Genomic DNA, 18152 nt, shown 5'->3' on the forward strand with positions numbered 1-18152 from the left:
CACAGAGAACACAAGCAATCCCAAACTTACTCCTCCCCCCCCCCCCAAAAAAAAAACAATCTGTGGAAAAATATTCCTGCAGTGTGGTGTGAAATGAGTAGGAAATAACCACAGTGGAAAAAGCCCAATCGTGAGAATTCACCATTTACTTTGTTGCATTTAAGTTAATTTTCTGTCATTATGCTTGAGTGTTATGCTTAAATGAATGAAAGACAACACATACATGACCATGGCAACTTGGCAGCATATTTTCTTTGTTTTGTTTTCATGTTCTGTTAATTAAAACAGGCACACCACAAGTTACTAAGTTAAGTAATAGTGGCTTGCATATCTTTGATTTATACTTTTGTCAGATGACTGGTGATTGAAATGTTTACATTTAAAAGCTCTGTACTTGATCAGCTGAAGTCTGTAATTCCAGGTGCTGAATATTCATAGCCACTGAGTTTAACTCCTTTTCCTGTTGTTGCACATTCAGAGTGTTATGCAGCAGGGTTCTCAGTATTATGTACTTTACTGTATTGTAAAATAAAAAAAATAAGTTACGTGAGTGAAGAGATCTGACAGGGAAAGAAAAACAGTTGCAGTTTTAGGAAAAACAAGATTTGTGGGGTCAGAAAGTAAGTCTTTATGTAAGAAGCACTTTTTTAGGAAAGAATCAATCAGCTAGACTAGGGAGTTCAGCTCAATAAGCCATTAGTATACGTTTTAGTAATCACAAAGAACACCATGAGGACGCATGTAGGATTGCAGGGTGGACAAACTTTTTTGCTGGTTTTTCTTAACGGTTATCAGAACCACATAAACCTAAAACAACAGTTAATCCTAGTGGTGTAGGCAAAAGCTTTCTCTTTTACTATAGATTTTGGAAGAAAAAATATGCTTTGTAATGCAATTTTGGACAGAGAAAAGCACCTAACTGCTTTTGCAGCATACATAGAATTAAACACGAATAGGAATTGTCAGGCCAAAATGTTAAGGGATAGAGCACTTTGTTGGGGTGGAAAATACTTCATTATACCATGGCCCCCCATTAATATAATTGGCCAGCGTGCACGTTGTAAATCGACTTATACTAATGGAAAAAAGTCCGGTCGCCCGGACTTTTTCCATTAGTATAAGTCTTTATTAAAACACTGTCTCATTATGTTAAAGGAGTTTTAACATAGCGAGACAGGTTTAAAAAAAGCAACGGAAATCTTGCTTTCTCCGTTGCTTTTTTTTTTTTTTTTTTTTAAACCTGTCTCGCTATGTTAAATGGGTTTAACATAGCGAGACAGCTTTAAAATAAGCAACGGAGATTCTCCATTGCTTATTTTAAAGCTGTCTCGCTATGTTAAATCCATTTAACATAGCAAAACAGTAAAAAGCAACAGAGATCTTGCTTTCTCCATTGCTTTTGCCCACCGCTCTGATGTACTGTGTAGGCATATGCATGTGCAGTATATCAGAACTGCCGCAGAATACCAGACAGCTGCGGAAGGGCAGCAAGGAGGCATTATACAATGCCATTACTTAAGAAAAGTAATTTTTTTTTCTTAAATAATGTCATTGTATAATAGCAATAACCCACTTCTGGGTGTGGGTAATGCTGGATTTACCCACGGTTGGCTTTGTTTGGTCCCTCAGGCTTCACCCTTGTGACCAAACCACGCCGACCGTGGGTAAATTCAGCATTACCCACACCCAGGCGTGGGTTATTGCTATATTAACTAGGCAGATAGAGTTTATGTCTATAATTACCAGAGGGAAAACATGAGTTTCTGAAATTCCTTACCCTGTTTTGTTTTATCTACAGTTAGCATTCCAACACAGGCTGCTAAACTAGAATTCATTCCATCAGTTTCTTCATAGTGGTGATTTTTCCAATGCCATTACAAACCTCAGATTTAGAAAGTACTTTTAACATAGGTAAATACCACAGCAATCAGCAGCAGAAATCAGAAAGTAACTGAATAACTACAACACTAAATATAAAAGCAATTAGCACAACATTAATGCCTCAGTGGACAAAGCAGCTTTGAGAGATACAACAATTGATATGCTGCCGATGTAAGCAAATCAAGGAAGCAAGTTGCTAACTACTACATCAACACTAGATGATACAAAAATAGTTAATAAATTACAACATAAAATTCAAAAAATTCCTATTTAAAGCCAGAAACAAGAATGCTTATTAAAATGTGGCCATAGCAGTAAAATAGAAAAGTTTGCAATTTGTACAGTGACCACAAAAAACAGAGGTTCTTCTTGTTTTTCAGTGCGTTATTATGCATTATATTTCTCTACTCATAGGCTTGTATTGTTTACTGCATGAAGGTGGCTGTCTGCTGTTAAGTAAAAATGTAAATTTAAATTGTTTATTGTTTACACCAACAGTACCTTTATTGGTGGATATTAACATATGACACAGTCGTTCTAAGAAGATAAGCAGCAGATGTGAGTTTATTAGTGGAAGGGATGCTAAGTTTATCAGTTATGCTGTAATGTAGCTAGAGCATAAGCACAGCTGTTGCACTGAACAGTATAATCAATTATGAAGCAGTAAGAGGAAGATTTCTGTGTTGTCAGTTTGTTCAGCAGCAGTTTCGTTGAGGTACTCTGGTCCAGTTTCACACATAAGACTGTTGTGTTGAATGAATTAAGTATTATGAGGACACTGTGTTGAATGAATACCACTTGTCTGTCATTTAGTTGTTATAGTTACTATACAAGTTAGTGATTTGGGGTTAAAGGTAAGGTTTGCATTGACAATAGGACTGAGATTTTGTTTTTTGCTTTTTTAAAGATGGGGTTTAGTGTAGGATTACTGCTAATGTTAATATTAAAAGATAAAGCTTGGACTAGGCTTAGAGGTATCTGATGGTTAATTGATGCTCAGTGTAATACCATGGGGGAGGCTTTAGCATCTATGAGAAGTAAAATGGATATTGCTCAGCCTGATAATTTTGTGTTTAGATAAAATTATTTTCAAATGTTCCCTTATTCCCAGTTGTCAAAATTCTTAAAAAAATAGTCAATAACGAAATTCTAACATACCTTATTAAGGCTGATATTTTAACATATGATCAGCATGTTTTTATCTAAATTGCTGCTCTCTGCTTATGTGTAGTCTTACTGATCAAGTTTATGCAAACATGTACAATGACATACTAACTCATGGTATTTTGCTTGACATGAAATGGGTCTTCAGGACTATGAATTATTGTAATTTATTCCTGCAGTTATCATCCTTTGTTTTTCCTGCAAAGCTGTTTGTTGCTTCAAATATTTCACTGAGATAGGGCTTTTAGTGTTTTATGTCATAATGCACAGACAGAAACTAATACTTTATCACATTTGTTTCTCAAGGATCAGTATTTCTTCCTCTACTTCTGTTGTTACTTCCCAATGACATAGTATGGGACCTTCCTCAACCTTATTTCCCAATGACATATTAAGGAACCTTCCTCAACCTGCCTTCTGCCACTAGATTGCCTGCTGCTATTATCAAGGATGTAAAGAAAGACAAAGTATTGTAGAATTGGTTAACAAATACCAAATAGCTAATATATACAGTTAAGTTCAGTAGTATGCTATTTGGTTTCCTACAATACCTGAAAAATTCTAAAAAAATTACTATAACAGTTCTAATGACTCATATTTAACTGTTACTGCTTCCTTGAAATACATAGGAATAACACTTGATACATATCTAAACTTTGCTAACAATGTGCTATCACAACTCAAGATTTCATACAAAATATCTAATTTGCTTACCTTTGAAACTCAGAGAGCTACTGCAATCAATTTATTGATTCAAATAGTAGATTGTGCACTTTGTCTTTGGACTGCATTCACCCCACATTTTCTCTGTAGCTCAGAATACAGAAAACAAAACCCTTGTGTTTATTTATTTATCCAGTCATTGAGAACACCATATACTGCATTAAATAATTTCCACTTGCTAACAGTGGATGCCAGATCTTCACTACTTGTAAATGTGTTAAATTACTACAACATGGTTAATGTCCTCCTCTGAAAAGTTAATTGATTGAAAGGTAAGCATATTATTCTTTCCAAAATATGGCATCAGTGACTATTTCTAAGCCATCATTCACAGTAGTTACTACAAAAAGACTTTAGTTCCAGGTTTTTGGAATTCCATTGGTGAAGATATCAGAAAGACTGATTATTTGATGACATTTAAGGAAAAAAAATAATGTACCATTTGATAAAAATGCCGTTGTTTCAGAAACACAGATTAATCAAAAATGTACGTTATGCATTATATTTTACCAGAAAATGCATAGTAACATTCAGTTGCATAGACAACTGTTTTTATATCCATGTAAGCAATCCTAATGGCAATTCTGTTGATTTGTGTATATATTTTATATATTGTCCCATACTTACTGCAATGCTTAAAATACATATATGCATTTTTTGTTTCTCAAAGTCTACAATATTCTGACCATGTTTTTAATTTATTGTGCCTAGAGTCGGTGTTTAACAATGTTGTGTATTATCTGTACTGTAACTAAAATATTTATGTTTTTATATATTGTAAGTACTGTATTGTTGTCATGTATGTATGGACTAAAGGTGGAGGAGTCTCAATTTACATACAAAATAAATATATTTCAAGGCTGTTCAAACAGCACAATGCACTTGAGCTTCACCACATTCAAATCTCGATAGAAAAAAATCCTATACAGCTTACTTGCAAGCTATAGGTCCCCCTCTATGATCCAGGAAACTCATAACATATATTTAAACTTATTGTAAGCACTCACCATCCAACCCAATACCATATTCATTGTAAACTCTAATTACCCTACTATTAACTCTGAATCATGTACGATACAAAACATGGAGCTGCAGAGATACATGGATTTTGTAGACACAAATTCCCTGAACCAGATTGTCAATACAACAAGCTGGGGTACAAACATACTGGATCTGGTCCTCTCTCATAGGGGAGAGCACTGCACACCCCCAAGTGTAATGTCCTGTCTGGTGTGTTCAGACCACAAAACAGTTTCTTTGAAGTAAAGCTAAAACCCAGAATCCCATATAAGACTGGAATGTTCGGAAACTACTCTAAGGCTAACTTCCTACAATAAAATGATTGCCTGGCAAAATGTCAAGATCTAAATCCCAAGAACAGTGCTGCCTTTATGGAACTGTTAACAGAAATCCTATACAAACATGTTAATACCTGCATAGAGGTAGCTGTATCCACTAGGAATAAATACAAAGCAAAACAAAAAAACAAGCCACCCTGCCACAATCACAAAACCTTAGAGGACAAATAAAGTTTATCAAGGCCAAATTTGAGAAAAATTTGGCCTCCCAGGCCAAGGACAGTTCCCAAGGCATTGTTTAGTTATGTCTGCAACCTCAAAGGCAGTACAGAATTGTGTGCAGAGCTGATTGTTAATGGAGTCACCTATACTGAGCCAGAAGGCATAGCATGCCTACTGGCAGATAAATTCAGTTCTAACTTTACCCCCCTCCCAGCCTTTACTCAGGAAACACCATCAAATATAGCTTCTCCTACTATCACTGGAGAATGGGCCCTCAGTGCTCTCTCTCTATATCTCCATAAATCAAGGAATATTGCATCAATGGGCCTCAACAGTATCTCAAAATGCCTTATAAATAGCATGAAGCATGATATATCAGGCCCTCTGGAATCACTATTTAACAATAACCTTCAAATATAACCTAGTACACACCTATGAACCTATGAACTGTGAGCCCCAAAGCATAGCTGAAAAGGGTGTGCATACCAGTTCACTTACTCTGTGCCTTACGAATGGAGAACTGCAACTATCATCCCTCTGCACAAAGGTGGGCCATCTACAGACCCTGGAAATTACAGACCCATAAGTCTCACTAGTCTCATATGCAAAACCATGAAAAGGATTATCATAGAAACGATCAATAATGACATAGGAAACACCGTACTCTGCTGGGATTGGTTTCATCAAGGGCAGGTCATGCTTATTTAACCCTGTGGACTTCTTTGAGGAGGTCACAAAAGCAATGGATAAGGGCAAAATGGTTCATACTGCCTACCTTGACCTGGCCAATGTATCTGACACAGGCATTGTTAATGAACTCAACAGATAAGGCATAAACCCTTATGTCACCTTGCAGACAGCCAGCTGGCTCACAGACAGGACTCAGGAAGTTAGACTTGGGGACTTCACCTCTACAAAGATGCCAGTCACTAGTGAAGTCCATCAGGGGCATCAGTCCTTGGACTGCTCCTTTTTGACATCCACTTCTCTGATCTCAAGGCCAACATAAAAGGACTCTGGGTGACCAGATTTGGAGATGACTGGAAATTAGAAGCAGTCACAGAATTCCCCACAGACACTAAAGTTCTACAAGAGGAATAACTGGTGTCAGAGCCATGGACTAAACTTATACGCCAAGAAATGCATAATAGTATCCTTTGCTATGTCAGCCATCTCTGGTGACTATCATTATTGACAGCATACCTCTAAGAGTTGACCTAGTAGTCAATAACTAGGTGACGCACATAGAGAAATCTAGCCTTTGACCATCATGTGTCTATTGTAGGGAGTAAATTGCTTTCTGCTATGCAATTTATAAATAAAAATATAGCATCTAAGACCAAGGATGTCATTGTTCGACTGTATTTAGCATCTATGAGACTTATAGTTGAGTACAATGCCCACTTTGGTATAAATGTAACCAGGCACATCCAACAAATGGAGTGTCCACAGAGATTTCTCACTAAATGAATACAGGGCATAAATGATATGTCCTATGAAGACCACCATTAAGTCCTGTCCTTGTATTCTGTTTTCTACCGGATGTTGAGAAAACTATGCCTGGCATACAAGGCATCATCATACCACACTTTGTTAGACCTCCTGCATAGCTGCAAAACAAATGGTGCTAGAATGTCCTGTTCTAAAGACTTAAGCCTTGCTTGTGATATAAATAGCACCTGTTAGAGAGACAGGTATGGATCCCAGAGATTTATCCTTCTCGGAAACAGGCTCCCCATCCATGTGAAGCAGAGTTCCTCAGCAAACAAATTGTGCAACATGGACATTTGAATGGGGAATAGGAAATTCATCCTGGTTAGGCACCAGTGTCTGTAATGCACAATGGCAACCAGTAAATAGTTAATCTCTCAGGCCTCTGTTTGTAAATATTTCATCTCATAAGCCCCAACTTACACTTAACAAGGATACAAGAACATGTTAGACATTTGGGATGCATGGCTAGGCTTAAAAAGGGCCTAGTGGTCATTAGCCTAGTGCACACCTATGAACCTATGAACTGTGAGCCCCAAAGCATAGCTGAAAAGGGTATGCATACCAGTTCCACTATCACAGTTTATAAATGAAAAATAAATAAATAAATAATTGTATTTTTGCATTTTGTTTTTATATAAAGACATCAGCAGAAAAAATGGTATAGAAAAATAACCTTGGTATCACTAGATTGCTTTGCCAACCTTGATATCACTAGATTGCTTTGCCAACTATCTTGAAATACATTCATGGATCTCTACAATTGCTAACATACTTCCTAAGATCAGCACTGCAAGAGTGCAAGTCATTATCCCAGTAGTTATGCAACACCATCTTCCGCTTCTTCTCCACATTACATATCCATTTCTTAAATAATTTCTATTTCACCTGTTGTCTTTTGGCCATCCTGTTTGTACCTTCATTTTAAGGGGCAAGTATCCAATAACACTGAGAAGGGGATATCATCTGTTTTCCAAATGTTTGCAAAAAAAGTGTTTGCAGTTTCTCATAGATGCCTAACAAAATGATTAGTCATTTTTAAATGAGTCAGAGTAAGTTTTTTTTTTCTGCTTCATATTTGTGATTGCTTTTGTAGAATGTATAATATGTATTTGGTATGAATGTCATGTATTCTCCAAGAAGAAATAATTTTATAATCACTCTTGTGTTATGTCTTAGAATATAGCAATAACCCACCCCTGAGTGTGGGTAATGTTGGATTTACCCATGGTTGGTGTGGTTTGGTCACGAGGGCAAAGCCCGAGTGGCCAAACAAAGACAACCATGGGTAAATCCAGCATTACCCACACCCAGAAGTGGGTTATTGCTATTATACAATGACATTATTTAAGAAAAAAATAATTACTTTTCTTAAATAATGGCATTGTATAATGCCTCCTTGCTGCCCTTCCGCAGCTGTCTGGTATTCTGCGGCAGTTCTGATGTACTGTGCATGCATATGCTTACGCAGTACATCAAAGCTGTGGGCAGAAGCAACGGAGAAAGCAAGATCTCCGTTGCTTTCTACAAACTGTCTCACTATGTTAAAGGAGTTTAACATAGCGAGACAGCTTTAAAAAAAGCAACGGAGAATCTCGACTGCTTTTTTTAAAGCTGTCTTACTATGTTAAACTCATTTAACATAGCGAGACAGTTTTGAAAAAAGCAACGGAGAAAGCAAGATCTCCGATGCTTTTTACACACTGTCTCACTATGTTAAAGGAGTTTAACATAGAGGGACAGCTTTAAAAAAAGTAACTGAGAATCTCTGTTGCTTTTTTTAAAGCTGTCTCGCTATGTTAAACCCATTTAACATAGCGAGACACCATTAAAAAAAGCAACGGAGATAGGAAGATCTCTGTTACTTTTTTTAAAGCTGTCCTGCTATGTTAAACTCATTTAACATAGCGAGACAGTGTGTAAAAAGCAACGGAGATCTTGCGTTCTCCATTGCTGTAAAAAAAAAGAGTTATACTAATGGAAAAAGTTCGGGCGACTGGACCTTTTTCCATTACTATAACTCTGATTTACAATGTGCATGCTGACCAATCAGCGTGCACATTTTGGAATATTAATGGGGGGTTGTATAATATAAATTGACAGACACAGCTTTGTTGTCATTCTGCTTTTATCCTTTCTTCCTGAATTTTTTTGATGATACTTCTCTTATTGCAACATTTCTATATAAATTATATTGTTTTGTCTGAAATTTTTGAGTAGACAGAATATATTACTTTGAGCAGAATGTTTCAAACACATACAGTAAAAGAAAGACAGAGAAATTTGGATTTATGGCATATACATTTATGTCCTACAGAATAGTCATTTATTTTGTTAACCTTAGTTAACTGTTTCTTATTTATGCTGCTCCAGTGGTATAGAGGGATTAAGCCCTACTACATCCCAGAAAACCATGTTTGATTATTGGCTCTGGTAACTGACAGAGCAGCAGGGAGGGATGGGAGATGGTAATATGGGCGTCTGTCATGATAATTCCTGGTGGAGACAAAGGCCATTGTGAATCTGCAGGTATAAGGCAGAATTATATATTGTTACATTCCCCATAGCATGTCCACTTACAGATGTTACCACTAGTAAAAAGAAGGGAGGGCATAATAAAAAATCCTCTGTGGAATGGTGATAGCTAAGAGCCCATGGATGCCCTTGAGCTCAATGTCTGGCTACCGCTAATACTGGAGGATGTCTGGGGATGGAAAGTAGCTGGCAGACCTGGAGTGGACATGTGGCACTGAGTAGAAATGCCATGCAAGACCAAAAAATGTGTTCTTATTTACAAGTCTTTATTAATACAATTTTATTGTTGCCCAATGCTATCTATCTATATATATATATATATATATATATATATATATATATATATATATATATATATAAAGGTAATGTTTGCTGGTTGATTAGATAACATAGAAGACTTTGCCTTTTGTTTCAGCTTTTAGATCTCATTTGATCTTCACAGATCATCGGTAATAAAAAGATAAAAAGATGGCCTTATATAATAAAGAATGTATGTTACATTTATTTGTTTACTTATTTGTTACTCCAAGCTGGGGAGCTCATTAGAAACTTCTTATCAGCATCACCAACTTCAATGCATCCTCCTGTTTTCACAGTCATGTCTGTTGTCAGCTGCCTCTGACATATGAGCAAAACATACATTCCCTCCCTAACAGTCCATTCATTTAAATTGCAACAGGGGTGTGAAGTATTGGTTGCTGCCACTAAATATTGAGATAATAAAATAATCAAATATTTATTCAGTGAGGAAAAGGGGATTGCATGCCTGCTAAAGTGCATGACATGTTTGCATACTACACTTTTGGTCAAGTACTTCTTGTGCCCTCAGCCTAGTCAGAATGTCCCCTAGCTCTTGGAAATGTTGGTCTTGCACCTAATGACCATCTATCTAGTATCTCGCAAAGCATAGTACAGAAAAGCACCATCATCAAACCCATCAACTAAATCGGTGGGATATTTATAGTTGTGGATTGTTTCAAAGCTTCTGTAATGAACAAAATTATTATTTCAAAAAACGAAACAGAAAAAATTAGTTAAGGCATTGAATTATTTTTAGGTTACATTTAAAATCCGTTAAACTCAAAATGAAATTATTATGTTCTTTAATGCGTTAGAAGATATGAAGATATTGTTGTGTATCTACTGTGTAAGTAATGTGTTGCTTTGGTTTTGTTTACAGAAAGCAAAAAGAACAGAAGGAACGCACTTCATGATTATCAGAAAATGTCTGGGATTATTATTATTAAAACAGAAAGTTCTCACAAGGTGAAAACCAAAGTCCTTAACAATACAAGTGAATGCGCAAAACGATGCAGCAGAAACAAAGGCTTCAGTTTTATCTGCAAGTAAGTTGTCAGTGCATCACTGTAACATTTAGATAGTTCATGGATAGATGGGAAGATAGGTATGAACAACACTGAATTTTGATAAAAGCATTTCTTATCAGAGCAGAATGCTCATTCTTCCTTGTTATAAACTAGATGATAGCTAATATTCTTAAATATTCTTCAGATGTGACAAGATCCTGTATACAAAACAAGTCTACCACTTTCTTTATTGTAAAAAATGAAAGTGCACCATGGCATTAATTTTGTGTTAAATGATGCTTATTTGCATTTAACATACAAATTTCATAGAAAGAAACTGACAGAAATGTTATCTGGTAAATTTGATTCAAGCAGTTTTTTTTTACCTCATGAGAAGAAGACAGGGCTCCCAGCAAGTTTCAAGTTGGGGGCACTACCCCAGAGAATATAAAGTGTGACCACATTCCCATCATGCCCCTTCCCTGTCAAGCTCATCCAGCACAATTTAACCATCACTGCATAGTGTTACTACATTCATACCATTAAAAAGACTTGAAAGTGCCAAGGTAAATACACTGACTGGCATTTATTTATGATAAGCCCCTGTACCACAGCAAGGTAGCCACTCAGAGGCACATGCACACACTGACTGAAATTTAGTAGCAATGTTGTTACATTGCAACAAGACTCTGTACAGCATCAAGGTAGCCAATCCCACAGAGGTACACAAAGACACCCACACTGACTCCCATGCACAGGACATAGACACACAAGGCAAAGGCAGAAATGCAGCAAGACTGAAAAGAGACATCCACACAGTTCCTCACAAAGGACAGACAGCTACACAGACTTTTGCACATAGGACATAGAGACCCATACATGAAGACAGCACTACCAGCAAGGCACAATGAAGTATTCATGTTTGTCAACATTGCATGAATGAGCATGGACATGCCTGTAGGCAAGTTAAACTGTTCTGTCAAATCCCCAATTAATCAAAACAGTTTATTTGCTATGTAGCACATGTTTCTGGTGTTTGCATGTAAGAGCAACCCCCCCCCACATCTGTCTGCTTATCAGGGAGTTTGAATAAGTGTTTAAGGGTGACTAGGAGTGTTTTCTGTAAAGGTGGGTTTGCTGGCTGGTCAAGAGGTATGGTATCCAGCAGTGTTTATGTCCCAAGAGGGTATATATGTAGGCAAGAGGCAAGCTATCAAGCAGTGCCTGCAATGTTTGTGATGTAGGAGTCAAAACCATGCTGCACCTGTGGTGAAAGCTCAATGTGTGTGTGTGTGTATGTGTGTGCGTGTGTGTGTGTGTGTGTGTGTGTGTGTGTGTGTGTGTGTGTGTGTGTGCGCGTGTGTGTATGTGTGCGTGCATGTCTTATTAGAAATGGTAGGACATCACGTGTTGTTTATTGTGTTTGTGATTGATATGTACATGCAGGTATGGGTGTGAATGTTTATTTCTGATGAGTGTAGTCTAGAGTGTCTGGCTGCACACATACATGCATGGTTGTGCTGTGGCCCCTTGTGATATGTGTCTTTATGTGCTTCCAGTGTGCATATGTATCTACGTATACAAGTGTATGAGAGAGAAACTGTGATCTTTTGGGGATTTGGCCAATATGGTCTTGGATTAGCAGTGTGTGCAGGTGCATTGATTGAGATGATCAGCAGTTTTCTTAGAATATGAAAATACATTTTGTGTTTCAATCAACTGGGATGAAGCATTTCCACTGACCAACTAATCTACCCAACTTCTCCTATTTCTTTTCCATCATATGTATTTGCAACAAAATTACTTTCTACTTTGTCTCCTAACCTCCCCCTTTTCTTCACACCAGTTCTTCAAAATTCCCTACAATTGCCTCTAATTTATACTATCTCCATCTATTCCCCTCAACTATTTACCTAAAAGTCATCCATTACTCTTCCTCTCAGATGATTTTTACCCTCCCTCCTCTGCCCTCTTTTACATTTCCTCCACCCCTTCCCTTCTCTACTCTTCTGATAACCTCCCTGCATTCACAACTTTTCTAGTTATGCAACCAACAGTGAAATCATGAATCCATGCTATAGTCATTTATTGACTCAGCTCTGTACAGTAATTTAAGGATATTTTCCTATATGATGTTTAAAGTTTATCCTTTTATAATCTGTAAATATATATTCATTTATGTCTATATATATATATATATATATATATATATATATATATATATATATATATATGTACCAATAACATCCAACACCACTGTGAGATAGAATGGAAAAGTTTAATAAAAATGTTCAAAACAGAAGTAAGCACTTTTGCAATGCAAAGTTGCTTCATCAGACCATTAAAACCAACAGCAAAATTTTCATTATATAATTAAAACAATCAAAAATAACAATAACTGTGCATAACTCATAACATTAGCTAGTATGAGTAACCTATCATAAAACTGTATATAATTTACCCTATCAGAGCAGATACAAAAGCAATCAACCTATCAAAACTCCATATAGACTCTATTGTTATTGATTACACAACAAACCAGTAGAAGCGACCCTACTTATAACACAACAGTCACTAAAAATGCAGTAAATAATTTACTTCAGTTGGCTGAGATAACTATGTGTGCTGAAACAATCAATCAACAAGGAAATAAATTTGCTTGTCATATAGAATTCACACGGATTCTTTAAAAACAGAAATAAAATTCAGGCATGTATCAGTCTATTCATAAATGATTTGCTTTCTTGATAATGAAAACAGCATAAACTTCTAAAAATATCATATAACTACTATTTCTTATTAATATTGTTCCTATAATGCCTCGGCATCTAATGAAACCTAAGTAAAGCTGAAATCAGCCTATCAAAAATCTCTGCTAGGATTGGCCTATATCCATTGCAATACACTCCTATTAGTTATAATCCCCAACAATGTATCTTAGCCATATATTAAGGACTTTGCCAATCAAAATCTAAATAATAGCAATCGGCCTTATAGCCACCGAACAATCATATACCTTTACTGAGTCTTCAAAAATAAAAAACACTACTTTAAAATATATTTAACTAACTCATCTTTGAAAGAGCAATGTGCCATCCAATGTGTATACATGACAGCCAAACAGAATCAAAAATGACTAAAAGTGGCCAATCAAAAGCCACTACAATGATTGGTCAGAAAACCCTACATCCCTTTACTATTGGTTGATTAAACACTACATGTCAAACATTAACTTCTTCCACTAAAAACTGCAACTCATGTAGGCAACACAATGTAGGACCTCACATCAGTCCATGCAACTTAATGCTGTTTTAAACAGCAAAATATTGAGAACCGCTGAATAATAAAAGTGTTATTCAATAATCAAGCCGCAACTAGCGGCTTATGTCTAACCCTTTAAGTTAGAAAGATCTGCTCCCTGTCAGATCTTAGAAATTAAAATTCCAGCCAACCAGAGGCTACTTCAATGATTGGACTACGGAAGCTATCTTAAATTACCATTGGTCCGAGCACTATCCAGTGAGGTGCAACACGGGCGATGCAGTGGTGCAGCAGTTAATGTGGTTGGCTCACAGCAAGAGGTTCTTCGGTTAAATTCTCAGCTGGGGTGTCTTTTGTGTGGAGTTTGCATGTTCTCCCTGCATTCGCTTGGGTTTCTTCTGAGTACTCCAGTTTCCTCTCACATTCTAAAGACCTGCATCTGGAGCGTTTCTCCCCAAGCCTCCACTGAAAATAGGCTCTGTCCTAGTCGGACTTTCCCAGTCAACAAATGTTAAATAAATAAAATAAAATAAAAATGTTATATAATGAACCTGTCATATCACTATACCACATCAACATAATGGGTACAAATGACTATTCAACTAAGGAAAACACATATTTAAGACATAGATAGCAGCAAACTAACCTCTACCAATGACAATAAATATATACTTAAAACCCAACTCATCCAAACCAAAATCACCCATAACTCTCACTTCTCTGTAGAAGAAACCGCAACTAGCGACTTGCATCTAACAATTCAAATTAGCAAAATCTACACCCTATCAGATTATAAAGAATGTAATTCTAGCCAATCACAGATGACTGCACCAATTAGACAATGGAAAGCTAGAATAAATTGCCATTGGTTCAAACACTATCCAGTGAAGTACAACATATCACACAATAAGCCTATCATATAATTCCAGAACTATTCAAGTAATGAAGGTGCATCATAGAAATCTAAATAGCAAAAGTTAACCTTTGTCAACAACAATAAATATATCTTTAAGATCTAATGCAACGCAAAACCAAAAGAAGACCAAAGATCATCATTTCTATATAAAAGAGCATCAAGCCAAAACCTTCCCTCAAATGACAAACTCACGTATACACAACTATTTACTAGAACAGCTGTTCCCAAGGATTTTATATTAAATATAGTCAATACTTCATCCCTCGAAGTCACAACTATCTCAAAAGGCTATTAACTGTTAATGAATATTACAGGTGTCAAACATAAACAAAATGAAAAAGAAACTTAATTATGACCCCACCACAAATATATCAACTAATGTTCACTGCCACGATTAAACATAACCTCAAAACACAACCAACTGTGTTACATTGATACAAGACACACCCCGGGGTTCATGAAGCTCAGCGCAAGGATGGCGTTAGGCTTACGCCGACCGTGCAGCATAGAGGTGGTGCAGTAGCACCATATGCATATTAATGAAGGCTTGCTGCCGCCACATCCACATGCATAGGAAATGTGCATGAGAGCAGGGGGCATGTCCAAGCACTGCACACAGGCGTGGACATGTCTGCTGCTTATGTGCAACCTAAAATGCTGAATAGTACAGCCTGCCTCTAATAGTAATCACACCTGTCAGTGTCCGTGGATACTGAAACGTATGCAAAGCATGCAAGACAGTTTTGCGAACACAAAAATAAGAAGCAAACACAAATGCACGTAGTTGAATATTGAGTCCCCATCCCTCAAACAAATGACATTTAAAACCCCGTGCCCGTATTCCATTGTAGTATCGATAGTTATACCAAGTGAAAGTGAAATGCATCGTGTTAGCGTGCCGCCAATAGCTAAGGCTAGCCCAATGGTCAGGGTTACCACCTGTCTCACATTGTGAGGGACAGTCCCCCTCTGGGCAGTTGTGTCCATACCAAAAGCATTATAAATGTAAAATGTCCTGCGATCGTAGGACATAATTATGTCCCAAATCTTATGTAATAGTCACATACAATACTTATTTCCATATGTAAAATACCTACATGTTACAAGAAACAAAATAAGCAAGTAAACAAAAGAGAAGAAGCAGCTAAACTGCTACAACAATAAGCTTACATTTAGGCATAAAACAAAAGTACTATTCGTTGTACTGACCATGGGTATGTGTTGGCCTGTAAAATCTGATGTGTGTCCGGAATATATTCCATCCTGGCCATATGAAAAGGTGGCAACCCTACCAATGGTCAGAGCATTCACCCAAAATCTGCCCATTTGCGGTCCAAGGCATCCTTGTCAGGATGGGACAAAGATGAGCGGGTATTACCTGGGTCTACTTAACATGTCATGAAAGATAAGTATTTGTGTGTACCTATGTGCATGATGTACAGCATGTGGAAGGTGAGACATACTAGGGTGGTCCTCACAACCATACAGGTACCAAAGATATGTAGTGCATGTAATGTGTTCCTTTGACCATGCCATGGGCCATCAACCAGAGAAAGGATGGATGGAGTGTGTGGAACATGGGGGTGGGGGGGACGGGTAATGTAATAATTCGCCAAGGGGAGACTGTGTTGGATGCACAATAGGTGAACTGGAGGTGTACGAGGGAGCAGTGGGTGAATCAGAAAGAAACACAAAGAACAAACATACACATCCACAATACAACCTAACAGGCCATACTGTAGAACATAATCACACAAACATATGAATATTAAAATGTGCAATACACATGTACAGAAATGTCACTTCCACATACCCACATAATGGTCTGGCCTGAACTGAGCCATCCAACCACAACACACCTGGATGCATAATTGAATACCCATCATCCGCTCTAGAGCACACAACCCCCCCCCCCACATTCCTGAACATCCACCAAATCCAGCCATACTTGGGCTGCTAGCTTGGCACAGCCATATCTGCACATAGTGACCACTACTCATATCTAGTAGGCAGTCTCTCCCTAGGCAGTCTCATGATTGCAAACTATGTATCCCTTGCATGTATAACCCTATCACATTTTTGTAAATCCCAAAATATCGAAGGTTATTGGAGGATATTGGTCTGTTCAATTTTTGGACATCCCTCATGGATAAGTATTCTGTGTAAACATCAGACTTGGTGTCACGACACGATGTCCAGTCCTGTAGACATCTAGGCACAAGTTGTATGTGCAGTAGTGGTTCACAAGACTGCTCAGCCTCCAGCCGGTCATGCAGAACCTACTACCCAGGATTAAACACCTGACCGTGATGCACGGCTCCCCACATGCATTATCGAAAATATATACTTTACACATTTGCATAGTGGCAGTTGGATATAGGGTGATTAAGGCACTGACGTAAGCAGGGTACCTCCTGTCCCACTTTGTGAGGGACAGTCCCTGTTTGGGCAGGTGTGTCCTGACCAAAAATAATACAATGGCAAATGTCCTGTGATTGTAGGAAATCATTATGTACCATATTTCATGTAACAGTTGCATAAAACAGTTATTTCTGTATGTAAAATACGTAAATTTTACAAGAAACAGAATAAGCAACTAAATTGCTACAAGAATAAGCTCTCATCTAGGAAAATAAGTAAAGTTCTAAACCCTGTACTGACCGTGGGTATGTGTTGGCCTGTAAAATCTGATGCGTATCTCAAAAATGCCCCACTTTGTCCGTTAGAAAAGGTGGCAACCCTAGACGTAAGCAGGTATGCAAGCAGGTAGGTGGTGGTGATTAAACGGTATGTGGAATGTAAAAACATATGTAGGTGTATATACATGTGTATGTACAGACCGATATATATGGAGAGAGATATAAAAATACACACACACACATATATATATATATATATATATATATATATATATATATATATATATATATATATATATATACATATATATATATATATATATATATAATATATGTAGTTATGAAGAATGAACATGGTCACAATATAGCAGTCACAATGAATGTGAAGGGAAACAGCAGTGGAACCAGCCGTAATATTTAGTGCTGTTATATATCAGGAGAACCATCAGTGAGCACACCTCTGCATCCCCAACCACAGGGAGAATGCTAAAAGTTGAAAAAACGAACAATCTCCCCTTGCTAAGTCTGACTTTCATCTAGGTACACAGTCCTGGTCCACAGATGGACAAGCCTAAACCCGGAAGACCATATGAACACCCTGACAATTGAATACACATATGTGCCAGGTCTGTAGGCTGTAGAGGTCTGAATATCCTCGGAGTGAGTCAACATGCGGCACGAGTCCAGAGCAGTAGGGAATAGGCAATGGCGCATG

At 37.3% G+C, this 18152-nt stretch overlaps 1 protein-coding gene across 2 annotated transcripts in view; it reads left to right on the plus strand.

The window, feature by feature from the left end:
- The window catches only part of HGF (hepatocyte growth factor), a 1211563-nt gene that overhangs the window by 191753 nt on the left and 1001658 nt on the right, over positions 1 to 18152 (plus strand). For both annotated transcript variants that reach the window (XM_044088269.1, XM_044088268.1), the window contains exon 2: positions 10495 to 10660. In XM_044088269.1, the coding sequence (XP_043944204.1) occupies positions 10495 to 10660 (166 nt within the window). The remainder of the gene's footprint in view (positions 1 to 10494; positions 10661 to 18152) is intronic.

This window comes from Protopterus annectens, chromosome 11.part0 (assembly GCF_019279795.1).
Source record: "Protopterus annectens isolate FY-2018-M chromosome 11.part0, PAN1.0, whole genome shotgun sequence".
NCBI classification, from domain to species: Eukaryota; Metazoa; Chordata; order Ceratodontiformes; family Protopteridae; genus Protopterus; species Protopterus annectens.